Source organism: Osmia lignaria, chromosome 10, assembly GCF_051020975.1.
Source record: "Osmia lignaria lignaria isolate PbOS001 chromosome 10, iyOsmLign1, whole genome shotgun sequence".
Classification (NCBI taxonomy): Eukaryota; Metazoa; Arthropoda; class Insecta; order Hymenoptera; family Megachilidae; genus Osmia; species Osmia lignaria.
Window position 1 is genome coordinate 4,288,036 of NC_135041.1, and position 13,534 is coordinate 4,301,569.

Consider the following 13,534-nt stretch of genomic DNA (forward strand, 5'->3'; position numbering starts at 1 on the left):
TATTCCTAGAACACCCTGTACATGTCACACGTAAGGAATAATTATTTAACGCTCTCTTTAACAAAGATCTTTGTTATTCATGTTCTTATTCGATCTTCTAACCGAGTTGAACTGGATGAGCCAGCGGCAATAATGTTTGAGCGATGTCCAATATTGCAGGACAGGTACCTTATTTCAGGCAGAGTAACGGCTAAGTAAATTCCGGCAAAGTTTACGTGCTGAATATGTAACCACGTTACTAACTCCGCTTGTTAATATCGTGAACGTGTTCTGTGTTTCAGCGTTAAGCGGACTGGCGAATTCGACAGCAGGTATGTCGCTATGTACGTGTCGCATTGCCTGGTATAGTATTAACAATTACTAAATTAATTCATCCTGATGAATTTCTAATCTTATTCATGCCACCCCTAATTCCCTTGTCGAAAAAAAACAACAAACACGTACACAAGTGGTATCAGCAAGGAGAGTATTCCAAAAATACCAGTCATTTTAATAAGCTTTTTCACATTTTGGAAAATTATATTATTATGAAATTCTCTATAAACAGAGTGCACGCAAATCGTACCATAGTGGAATTAGTTATTGTACTTATACAGAATTGTCCAAAAGCTAACAAAATTAACCTTTGAACTGCGGAACGTGGGTCGTTCATGATCCAAACTTACAAAATATACAAGAATATTAACTTAAAAATAAATGTATAATTTTTAAACGAAAGAGTTTCATATGTTGGAAGAATAATTTTTAAAGGAACAGTGCAAAATTTAGAAAATTAAAATAATATGAAATATAGAATTACATTAAAAGTGGGAACTCTTTCCTTGATCAGTCGTCCTAGGGTTATACAAGTATTATTCTCTGTCATTTATATGCAATTTAAGTTAAATCATAATTTACCTATGTATCTAGAATTTGATTAGAGATAAAAACAAAGTTATAAAACTCTTTTATTTAAAAGGAATTGTTCCAATAAAATAGATAAATTCTAATATACTTTTAACATTAAAAATTCTTTAAACTGTTGATCACTTACATTCAAAGATACATGTAGATGGGGAGATACATAATAACATAATCTCTCATATGCAGAAGCTTATTAAAATTTGGCAAGAATAGGCAGGTTGATAATTACCGTCGGTTTTTTTTAAATTTTTACAACCTGCGACAGAAAATTGAAAAATAGTGAACACACTCTGTTAGGTACGCATATTTACTTTAAGGATTGAAAATTAAACTTTTTATAGTAGTTAAAATACGTATTGTACTTATGTTCCTTGATTAATATTACTTCAGAAGTTATGATCATCAACCCTTAAAAAAATACATGTATAATATTTTTCAGTTCTCTCTGCACCTGCAAAATTTCAGAAAAATCGACGTCTATCATCAAATTGCCCTCCCATATGAGTTAAAAAACTCTCCTTGTGAGATAAATACTGAACTTATATGAGTACATTATTGGGTGCATATACGAGGACGACTCATTACTAATATCATCGGTTTTCTAAAAGTGCAACACACCTAAAAAGTCTTTAATTTTGAGATATCTGCAAAGTTACCTGTAAAAATTGACTATTTCTATTCAATATTATAAATATTCACGTTTATTATGAGCAGTACACATAGAGTGTACACCCAAATTTGTTAATTAATAATCGTTCTCGTATAGGTGTACTCCAAAATTGTACATGCATATATGTATACGTGTAGATTCCACCATATCTCTATTTCCCTTTCATTTCGCCTCCCCTTTCATTTTGAAACGTTCTGATTTCAATACCGTTGAATTCGTCGCGTTCGCCGGTGCACTGGACGATTATTTCCAGCAAAGGGTAGCAAAATAACCGTTTCAATGAAATTAATTACGTACGAGATTGAATAGTCAACAATTCATAAAGTTCGTTCAAACGAGATGCTCTTTAGTTGCCTCGTTACGCGGCACGATTTTATTTTTATTATTAATCATTGCCGTTTAATGGAATTGGTCGAACATTGTTGGCCGTATAGCGTGCACCTTTTTGTTTCTTTTCTTTCATGAGAACGCACTTTAACGTACACGTCTTTCCGTGCGTAGCTGTCCTTCTTGGAAAGACCGGAAATACAGGTAAGAACACTTTTTCCTTCCCTCATTTTCGCGCCATTATTTGCTATATTCATTCCTATTTCCTATACATCTTTATTGCTCATTTGATTTGTAATCACGAGGGAACGAAGCTCACCCAATATTTGTTAACTGTGTCTTAATTAAGCTTTAATTCGTGTGTGCTGTATTATAGGTGTTAAAATAATTAAATTGTAAAAATATTCGTGTTTGGTGAGCTCCGTGTTACACTGCTTTAAGAAAAAAAAACATTGACAAATTACGATTGCTATGGAATATTGTGTCTAAAATAATTTTATTGTTGATTATAATTTGTTATATTTTCGTTATCACTAATTACTAATTGATTTTTAAGTCTAGTATTAATTATGTTTCAACATTAACGCCATATTAGGATTTTTGAATTTAAGAATTTTTGAATTTTTGAATTTTGGACTTTTGAAATTTAGGAATTTGAAGATTCTATAATTCTAAAAGGGTATAGCCGGGTAAGGTAGATAAAATGGCCCTAAAACTAAATTAGATTCAGAATGCGTCATTCGATAGCATATCAAAAGAAAATACTGTATACCAATTTTCAACCCTTTATCTTAACCAGGGGGGCAGTGAGGGGGGGGGGGGGGGGGGGGGGCAGAAGAGACGCCGGATCGTGCCCCATTTCTCCTATTTAATAACATCCGAAAATTCTGAAAAAATTCTGATACACTACAAACACGGTAGCGCATATTAGGGAATTGTTTTAGATTTTTTCATTGCAAATCCTAGTTGTAAAAGATGAAAAGCCGAACAAACAATCTGAAGAAACGCGATTTGTTATTGAAAATATAAGAGCACTACTTTTATATTACTGTGGTAATAACATATTACTACAGCTATTACTCTTGAATTTTTTCAGATTTTTTGTTGCGGTGCAGCGTAGTTAAAAAAATTAAAAACCAATTATTTCGCATGAAAAAGTAACTTCTACTTTGAATTTTTATTTCCTTTATTTCCATATTCCTTTAGAATATGAATATGAATCCATTTAAAAGTACTTAATACATATTCTGAAAAAAACAGGAAATAAAAATTCAAAGTAGAAGTTACTTTTTCGAAAGTAACGATGCGAAATAATTGGTTTTTGATTCTTTTAACTACGTTGCACCACAACAAAAAATCTGAAAAAATTCAAGGGTAATAGCTATAGTAAGCACAGTAATATAAAAGTAGTTCTCTTACATTTTCAATAACAAATCGTGTTCCTTCAGATTGTTTGTTCGGTTTTTCATTTTTTACAACTAGGATTTGCAATGAAAAAATCTAAAAAAATTCCCTAATAAGCGCTACCGTGTTTGTAGTGTATCAGAATTTTTTCAGAATTTTCGGATGTTATTAAATAGGAGAAATGGGGCACAATTTGGCGTCTCTTTTGCCCCCACTCACTGCCCTCCTGGTTAAGATAAAGGGATGAAAATTAGTGTACAGTATTTTCTTTTGATATGCTATTGAATGACGCATTCTGAATTTAATTTGGTTTAACGGCCATTTTATCTACCTTACCCGGCTATACCCTTTTAGAATTATAGAATCTTAAAATTTGTTAACGTTTGAAATTTTTGAAATAATAAGGGTGCAATCCACATTTTTGAGAAATCCAGGCCGTCCCTGCTGGCCCCTATCTATCTACTTCAATAATTATAACTATACGTAGAAAATATAATAAGAATTAAATTTGACTTTAAATTCAAATATTTATTGTCAAATCGCTTTTGCACTACATTATTTCACCGACTGTACTTTTGTAAACAATTTACAAACCGCTTTTGGTTTTGCTACCATATTATTAACAATTATAATATAATCTAACCGATAGTGAAAGTTACGTTTTGTCTTTTTTTTCATGTCATGGCATGAGGCATGTCAATTAAAAAACCGTTCCAAAAATTGAGCGATTTAATCTTGACTAAAATTGTAGAAATTTGAATAATCGCTGAATCTACGAAAATATAAATCCTGTTTATTTTAATTTCAAAGGGTCCACTGGAGGTAGCCTCAGTCCTGTGACGTCCCTCGCGCTCAATTCTCTAACGGGAACACCTTTGAACGGATTGCAGGACTCGTTGAGCAACGCTTACTCCAGCTTACAACAGTATGCAGGTTAGTACAGCTAATTGTTTTTCACTAAAATGTATTTGATATAAAATGGCAAAATGGTAATTGTTTACTTGCACATGGTTGGTAAAAAGTGTTCTAACGAGTAACTGTGCGCCTTAAAGCTCTCATTGGAAAGACGACGGTGACCGTGGAAAAGAAAGAATTACATAGTGAGTAACTAAACACGACGTGGAATGCCTGAATCTTTAGTAATAATTGTACAGTGTAATGCAGGAGTGCATCCTGTTGTACTGTTTGCACGTAATCAAATATTCAAATCTACACTTCGGTGCAACATAGGATTCTGTTGAGTAAAAAAGATGGTGGAGACAGAAGCCTCCCAGTATTTGCCTTCAGGCGGGTGAAAATCTTAGAAGGATTAGGACAGTGATAAAACAGACACGGTCGCTCGAAGGTGTACGGGGGCAGGCGCTATTGTGGCCTTACTGGCATTTTCATGCGCATGCCTGGCCTAGGAAGAACCTAATTTAAATTTATGTCCTCTCACATAAATAATATGGACGATTAAAGCAAGTAGTGTGACAGCTCTTCCTTTACACTTGCCCTTATAAAAGAAGCTTATGTTGCACCCGGGTGTACAGCAGTGGGGTCATATGCTTACGTACATTACCTCGAAATAAAATGACCAAAAAAAACAAAGAAATATAAATTGCTTAGCAATAAGAATTATAAAATCTAATAATAAATAAAAGGTTTCTGTAGAAACTAAAAACAATACTATTTGATGTTTTAATCAAAATAGTTCATTTACAATTTTTTCAAATCTTTCTTGATGTATTTGATCTTAATGTATTTGAAATGAAAAAGAAGTAGCTGAATTCATAAAGAAGTTATGCAACTCAATAAGTTTGTTCATTTCACTTTTTTATGAGGTTATGTTTAAAATCTAATGTTCTAATTTGTTTTTCTAAATAAAAGTTTTAATTATTATACGTACATTTAAAAATTTTCTTATTTAACAGTAATAAATAAAAACTTCATTTCAAAGCTAATAAAAATTTAATGTCATTCCAACCATTACTATCTCATGGAACGAAGTAAAATTAAAATACATCTTGTATGTAAGTTTATGACCACCGCTGTACATACAAATCCCAGCTCACGACATACGCAGATTAAAAAAGATTTTTCTTATAGAAAATATAAAACACAACTAGCAGATTTAAATAAGGATTCATAAATACTGCTTGTAGAAGAAAAATATTGTATTATATTTACGCAGTATGCAATATTTAAATACATACATTTAATTATTTATTGAAATATTTATAAGAATTAAAAGAAAATTATATTAATCGATGCTGTAATAATTCAGTATTGAACTTTTGTTTCTGATTATTATCTATCTGAAAATATTGCGTTATTATCTATGTGAATATTAAGATTTTCAACGTAGGACAATAATTTTATAAAATAGTGCAATGTGGTAGAAATTAACCAAACGATAATACTTGTAATATAAGAAAAGCAATAAAACGAAAAAATGAAAATTGATTTATTGCTCTGCGCTTTTTTTTTAAATTTAAAAAAGAATAAAAGAAGTTGGACTTCGAACCAGCTTTGGTCCATATGTCCACTTACGTGTCAATATTTACACATATATCTTTCAGTGAAAATAACATTAATAAAATTTGTGTGAAAGATATGCTTTAATTCTTACGTTATTCTTCATTAAACTACTTACTCTACTAGTGGATTATACTCTGTTAAATGAAAGTTCAGTCTTATTTTCTTCGTTATCATTTAAAATCCAAAATCTATTATTTAATGTTAATTATCTAATGTAGAACTTTATAGTAGCCTCTTAACACATCACGCAGTTCCGGTAACGGCTACGTTTTAAACAATAATAATTTTCATTATGAGAGGAAATGGGACGTGATTCTAGTATGATTATATAGAGAAAGGTATGATGAAAATACTCCACTTTGAAAAAAGGCTTGGAATTCAAGAGATAATCTATGCGAATTATGCAAAACTGACGATTTTCTTTAGTCCACTGAATATTTTTCTTTTTTTTTTTTTTTCAATAAATTATGAATAAAAAGTCCTAATTTAAAGTGCATTCTTATTATAGACAAATACCCTTTATTTGTAAAAAAGAAAAAATGGACACGAAAGATTAAATAGACTTTGTAGGGTACCAATCAGAACAAAGGAAAATATTTTCTTTGAAAAAAGGTGTTTATGAAATGTTGATTGTTACGTGGCCGACGGCTTAGCAGCGCGTGTGGCTAGCAGAGGCTTTCGGACAAGAGGCCGCGGAACTTACATTATTTTAAAGTCAATACAACCCGAGCGGTTAGGTTGTATTGTTGTGAGAACTGTCACTAGTTTCACCGGGTTTTAAAAGTATGATGCTAATGTGTGGTTGACACAGTAATGTATATTTTACAATTCAGTCTATTACAATTGTTCTTGTCGCGGATTAGGTGTGTAATGTGTATATTACCTATCTCCGCAGTATGCTCGGTTTTGACGCACTGGCAATGCAGGGTGTTGTGTGTGTGGTTGATTATTATACCACATAGAAACACTGACTCGATTTCGCGGATTCTATAAGGTTAACTATGCTTGAAGGGGACTTTAATCCGATCTCTCTAACTAGCAACCAGCTCACGTTCGTACACGAAGTTCTCGACACAAGATGACTTTTGGTACTGACCGAAGAGCGTTGGTACGAACGGGTTTATATACTAATGAGAAAGGGTGATCTGGTTACTATTTAACTAATCGGGCTGGGCCCGTCTGTTCGGTGATGTTTAGAGTGCGATTACAGTGACCCATTGCTTTCCCATAACACTTGGTTCTGTTATCGCTGAGCCTGTTGTTCATTTCAAGAGCAAGTGGTCTGTTTGCCTGAGAGTTTTCCTTTCCAGATGTTAAAAGTTTATCTGAAAGGAAGCATCTTTGATAAAACGTTCTGCCTACGTGACATGATCTTTAAACGCTTGTTCTAATCACAATCGTTAATAAATTTCATTAACGACATAATTTGCGAAAGTGGCAGACATATAAAATACATTACCGAAAATACATTCGATAAATATCGATATAAGGAAATTGATTTTTTAGCAAATGAACAGCTAATTGTTCGATCTGAACCACTGTTCGTCGCTCCTACTGATCCTTAATATGGATATCCCTGTATCTGAATGAAGAAAAATTCTGTTTTACAAAGAAATAAACCAAATTCATTCTTACTTTGCATAATGCGTAAAAAATACATAAGCTATAATTGGAAAGGAGGAAACAAAAGAACATTTATTCATCAAAATACGTTGAAAAATATGCCTATACCTCATTCTAGTATTACTTTCTTCGTTTTCAAATGTACTATAATTAAGTGTATGTATTTAAAGTAAACACACTGTATATAATTGTTTGGTCATTGAGTGTCGAACTATTTGAAATGCGAATCTCGTGGGATGCAAGCAAGCAGTGCGTAGATCCGTTGAAAAGGGACACGGAATTCACGATGATAAACGTCGTGTTTTCAGGGTTCCCAGCGTTCACAGCGGCAGCAGCTGCGGCTGCGGCGGCAGCGCAAAAGGCAAAATTCACCAACACGGACAAGCAGATTGAGGGTCCCGAGGGCTGCAACCTGTTTATCTATCATCTACCACAGGAGTTCAACGATACTGACCTTGTCACAACGTTTCTGCCATTTGGGAACGTCATTTCCGCCAAAGTCTTCATCGATAAACAGACGCAATTGAGCAAATGCTTCGGTAAGACGCCACCACATCAACTTCTATCTCTATTTGTAATCTTTTAGCTGAGGATGTTCACTACAAGGAGTTTCTGCTAAACTTCGTACAGTGGACATTATAGTATGAGAGTCTATCACCCATAATTACAAAAATTTTATATCTCCGTATCACAATTCATATAAATTACAAAAAGCTTATAAGTAAAATTGGCATTCAAGTAGTACTGGATAGTTTCGAATAGTGCAAGGATACTTAGGTCACATAGATTAAAAAGTACTTAAATATAATTTTACAAAGCTACTACTACAGTGTCCATTACTATTATAACCCAAATAAACAAGAAATATGTGTTGTATAAAAGAGTTAACACGTTCGAAGCTGGAGTAACAGTTGTAGCTCGGCCCAGATAAGGTGAAGCCACTTCTGGGTAGATATATTCAGTTTAGCTCGAACGTGTTCAGCACAATATGATAAATGTAAAACATCTCACACAGGTACTTTTCATACTTCTGTAAGTGTTTAAGTCTATAACTGTCATATTGTGCTATATTATCCATATATGAGTGGTATATGAATTTTTAAAAAATCTGATCTGAACTAATAAATAATGAAGTATATTTTAACACATTCGAACCCGATGTAACAGGTGCAGCTTGACTCGAATGATTTAATAACTTTTTAAAGATTCCTGATATGAGTAGATCTGCTCAAACGGGCTCGAACGTGTTAAAGTATCTGAATAATAACATTCTACAAAATAATTGTAAATTATTCGCAGGCTTCGTGTCGTATGACAATGCAGCGAGCGCGCAAGCAGCGATCCAGGCGATGAACGGCTTCCAGATCGGCATGAAGCGGCTTAAGGTCCAGCTGAAACGATCCAAGGATGCGTCGAAACCCTACTAGCCGACCTCGCCCACCTTTCGTAGGTAGATACCAAGGACTTCTCGGATACCACGGCTCAAATCCAACGACCTTGGTGTCCTTAATCAAAATACCATGTTCACGTACTCGATAAGTCGCGACTTGAGTAGATAGGTTAGGTTCTTCGTTTAATCCGACGACAAACGCCCAGAAGGCATTGCTCCCAAGAACTATCTCTAGTTAAACAGTATTTTTCCATGTGGAGGCATTCGATAGGGACATTTGTTTCCTTTAGACGCTAAAGAGACAATTGGTATCCTTATCGTTAAACATTTATGTTAAAACTCTTCCAAAACGAGGCTGTGATAATGATGAAGACTTATACCGTCATAGTTGTTCCAAAGGACTTTACATTACCGTTCCTTGAGATATCGTATTATCTCTCTTTTTCATTTTTATCTGTTAGTCCGTCCATATATATACATATATACACATATATTTTCTGGTATTTTTGTACCCGAAACTTTATCTACGTTCTCTTCGTGTCTCGTTGTACCTGTATTTCGTGGTAATGTACGTGTTATTGTTCTTCAGACTCAGAACCTCGCTCGCCACAAATAAAACAATACAAGTTTTCAGTAATGACTCTCTAAACTGTCTGGTTTCTTTTCGATTAAGACACCACAGTAAAGTTGTTTATAGCTTTTTTCCTGTTTTTTTTTTTTTTATTTTATTTTTTTTTAGGCTTTCTGAAGCACCAGTGCAAATGTTGCAGTATATGTATTCAATTAACATATATAGACTGTTGAGAATGTTTTTAATACGTTGTTAATTTTTTTTGGTAACTGTCTCTAAACAATGTTGTCATTGATTCTGTACACGAAGAAAGTATGATTAATAAATTACATATTTAATCCTTTCGCTACGAGCGGCCTCTCCGCCATTATGTTCGCGCTGAACGTATACATTATTAAAAGTGTATACATTATTCGAGGACAGTTGTCAACGACTAAATTTACAACTTACCGCAACTAAAGTTGCTTAAATGATATTCTGGGGAGGAAACTTTCCATAAAAGAGGGATTTATAATTTCTTAATAAATGATATTAGAGAAAACATATAAAAATTGAAACTACAGGTTCAGAGACAGATATGGAGTGTGTAGGAAAGCGAGCGACTATAATCGCACGTTGTAGCAAAAGGGTTAATAAGCGTTATTTTTAATTCTTTCATTAATTAGTGAAAACGTAAAAAGATAATGAACTTTTATTGGAATAGAGATTGTTATTACCTTAAAAAAATGTATAAATTAGAAGTGACAATATTGCAATAGCTCCTTAACGCGTTCAGGTCTACTTGTGTATCTAAAAACAAAGTTGGGTATTTCTTGGTGTACAGTATCTCAGGGCAAGCATTCTGTTTTCTTAGAAGCACAAACATGGCTCTGGCAAAATATGTCTGTATTTAATCGTGCAAAATGGCAGATTTATCAAATTCTCGAAGGTGCAAGTCTGCTCTTTAGCCCTTCACAGCCCTACCCCACTTTTCACGTCAGTGATATAATGAAAGAATCATTTCGTTGCAAACGGCTGCCAATCAAGCTTTCTGTGCTAACTTTTGTGCACAAAATGGAATTACGTACGTGAAGTTTCACTAACATTTACCGTAGCTTACTTCAGGATAAGAATATAAGTAGTAGTTTCGCTTTGAGTTTTTTCACGCAACGTAAGTGGTACGTTAACTAAACTGTTTTCTGTTGTTGTTTTTTTTTCTATGATTTGCTTCTCTTTTCTTGTTTCTTTAATATATTTATATACACGTGTATGTACATTGTATCATATATATATACATATATAGATATTTATATTCTTTCAGTTAACACGAACTTCATCGATTACATTATGCACTGTCTTACCGTCAGGTGGGAATGAAACCACAACGATCTACCTCACTAATTTATTTTATTATAATTATACCACCATTTTCGCGAACTGGTCCCTCGTTTTTATTGTACAGGGCACAGAACTTGAAACGTTCTATCGTGATAGTAATATCTCTTAAAGTTTGATGGTTAATTTACGCTATGACGCTTTATTAGTTGTTAGTACTAACATCGCCATGTGTTCTTTTTTTTCTGGGATGTCGCCGACCGTCGGGCATCACCATTCTCGAATGTGTTTCATCGATTAGCTTTTTCATAAGACGTTTAAGAGTCTCCTGTTATTTATTAAGTGTACTAATTAATTTGGTGCCTTTTATCAATGATGATTTCAAATTTAAATATTCTACCGCGCTTTTAGGTATTAAATATCTACTATCGATAAATAAAGCAAAGATATATATGTGCTATTTTGTATAAATAAATCTTCAATTTCTTTTTTCACTACATTAATCTGTACACTTAGTATTTATTGTTAAACAAAAAAATATCGATGAATCACAGTGGTGTGGGAGGAGCAACAAGAATCACCGAAACTTATCAGTATTTTCTAGTCTTTAGAATTTAAATGTTGACAAAATCAAATAGATTCTTGTCGTTTCTTTCTGAAAGCGACGTATCGGCAAACTACCTGTGCACACGTCGCACGGTGACTTCATTGCACAGTATTCTGTATCTTTGTTAAAATCCTATCCTCCCGTAACTTCCTGACATTTTTATTATATAATATTACCAAAATCGTGAAAACAGTGCCGTTGTGAGTTTATAAAATGGTCACCGTGCCCGTTTGCCCGGGGATCCTATATATCTGGTGTGTGGTGGTGACTAACCTGTCCGTGTGTTTGTTTGTGTGCCAGCAGGTGGCCTGTGACGTTGTGACCGTGTTCTCGATCGGAGTCGCCGTGCCATGTCAGTCTCAGTCAGTTGAATTGATCAATCGTTCAATCGATCGATCAGTCGATCAAGTCCATCTGTCGATCAGTCACGACTCCTTTGGTCAGCCTCTTGATCAGTCATTCTATGTCTGTCGGTGCCTGTACACATCTGCCCGCTCTCGCTCCTCTCGCAAGAAGCGGACGCCTACTCTGCTCCCAACACGTAATACCTTCTTTTTCCTACACCACCATCCAGCAGAACAAAAAACTCCTCGAACGAATCCATCCACCTACGAGCTACCTCCACGTTTTATTTCATGTACCGGTTGCCACTGCGCTTGGTCTGTTCCATTTAACCGGGATAGATGGCACTGATTGTCGATCGTGGACGTCATTGCGCCACCAATTGTGACCCGCTGCTCTGTGTAATAAAACAATAGAGAAGAATCCCTTTGATGAACGTCGGGCAGCTTACCCAGGACCAAGTCAGTGAGAAATTAATCGAAGTGCACGAAACGGAATGAGGGATCGTCGTGGGAAAAGTAATGCTTGATCTCGCGTTGTCGCGGGCATCGTTCAAAATCGGATGTAAAGAGTAGCGAAGCGGAAGCATCGTGGGTCAACCACTGTGTTTTGTATGTGCGCATGCGTGCGTACTTGTATACCTGCATATAGGGTGCTTCACGTATCTGGGCCAAGTCATAACTCGGAGATAGTAGAAGGTGGAAAAGTATTTCGTTAAACGAAATTAAATGGTTTTAAAAATGTGAATAAAATTCTTTTCCTTCTATGGTTTTATAAGTGTAGCTTAGCTCGGATGTATGAAACACCTTATATAGTATCTGCAAACGTACACATGCCCATATTAATTGTGTATGTGTATGTACGAAAATGTGCGTATGCACGCGAGCGATGCGATCTAAAGCTGATGAATTTAAAAATAGTTCGTAATGCCAATCTACCACTGTTAGTCTGCTGTGCAACTAATACGAATAAAGAGATAAAGAGAACAAATATCAGCTTTAGATCGCAACGAATTCTCCGTGGACCTCTAGTGTAAGAAATGTTTGCGTACAATCACTAACTAGCCGTTAAAAATGGACAATTGTATGCTCGTTTTGTGAAACGGAACGGTGTGTACCTTGTATTATATTGAGAACACTGTTTTGATTACCGACTGAGAAGCGATTTTATCGGCTCACTTTCAGGATCGCTGTCAGCGTCGCGAAACGCCTGTTCATATGTAGATAAAAGACGCATTAATGATGTGCCGATTAAATAATAGAGAATGCGTAGGGAAACAATGAGATAACCAAGCGAAAAAACACTGCTAAATCGAAACGTGTTAAGGAACACGGTAAGTCGGTCAAGTCCGATGCACCTTGTAAAGATAATGGTGTAAAAATTACCAAAAAAAAGAACCAAAAACAAACAAAAAAAAAGACACAACTGAAGCAAGAAAACAAAAGAAGAGTAGAGAAAATGATACATAAATAGCATTTTTTAATGACTTTGTGATAACATTGTACCGTACATAGGTTTTGGACTAGGGTCGCTATTTAAAGTGTGTATGATAAAGTAAGCGTGGCATAAGAAACTTAACGATGGAGAAATCCAAACTTGAAAAAACAAAATTTTTCATCAGTGTCACTTCACTAGCGTGCACGCGATCGTTCTTTTGCTTTTCTTTATTTTTCTCATCTGTACCAAAAGGGTATTTACGATTCACGCGTCTTATATGATCTCTATTATGTTCGAACCTAAACGAATGTACAGAAAACAAAAAGTGGTACATTGTACTCTTTGTTCATGATAAGAGAAGAAACTGGAAAAATTTAAGGAAAATATTTCGATCGCCAGAAAAATGGCGAGCGCTTAATTGTCACG

At 34.7% G+C, this 13,534-nt stretch overlaps 1 protein-coding gene across 18 annotated transcripts in view; it reads left to right on the forward strand.

Moving 5' to 3' along the window:
- Positions 1 to 11,771, forward strand: part of LOC117611675 (CUGBP Elav-like family member 1-A) — a 770,692-nt gene extending 758,921 nt beyond the window's left edge. For 11 of the 18 annotated variants that reach the window (XM_076690520.1, XM_076690504.1, XM_076690508.1 and 8 more), the window contains 6 exons: positions 282 to 323; positions 2,075 to 2,104; positions 4,115 to 4,237; positions 7,756 to 7,986; positions 8,747 to 8,897; positions 11,630 to 11,768. In XM_076690520.1, the coding sequence (XP_076546635.1) occupies positions 282 to 323; positions 2,075 to 2,104; positions 4,115 to 4,237; positions 7,756 to 7,986; positions 8,747 to 8,874 (554 nt within the window). In that variant the 3' untranslated portion in view covers positions 8,875 to 8,897; positions 11,630 to 11,768. Of the gene's footprint in view, positions 1 to 281; positions 324 to 2,074; positions 2,105 to 4,114; positions 4,238 to 7,755; positions 7,987 to 8,746; positions 8,898 to 11,629 lie in introns of all 18 variants that reach the window. The other 7 variants (XM_076690517.1, XM_076690518.1, XM_076690507.1 and 4 more) reach the window with 6 other exon arrangements.
- Positions 11,772 to 13,534: the final 1,763 nt, after the last annotated feature.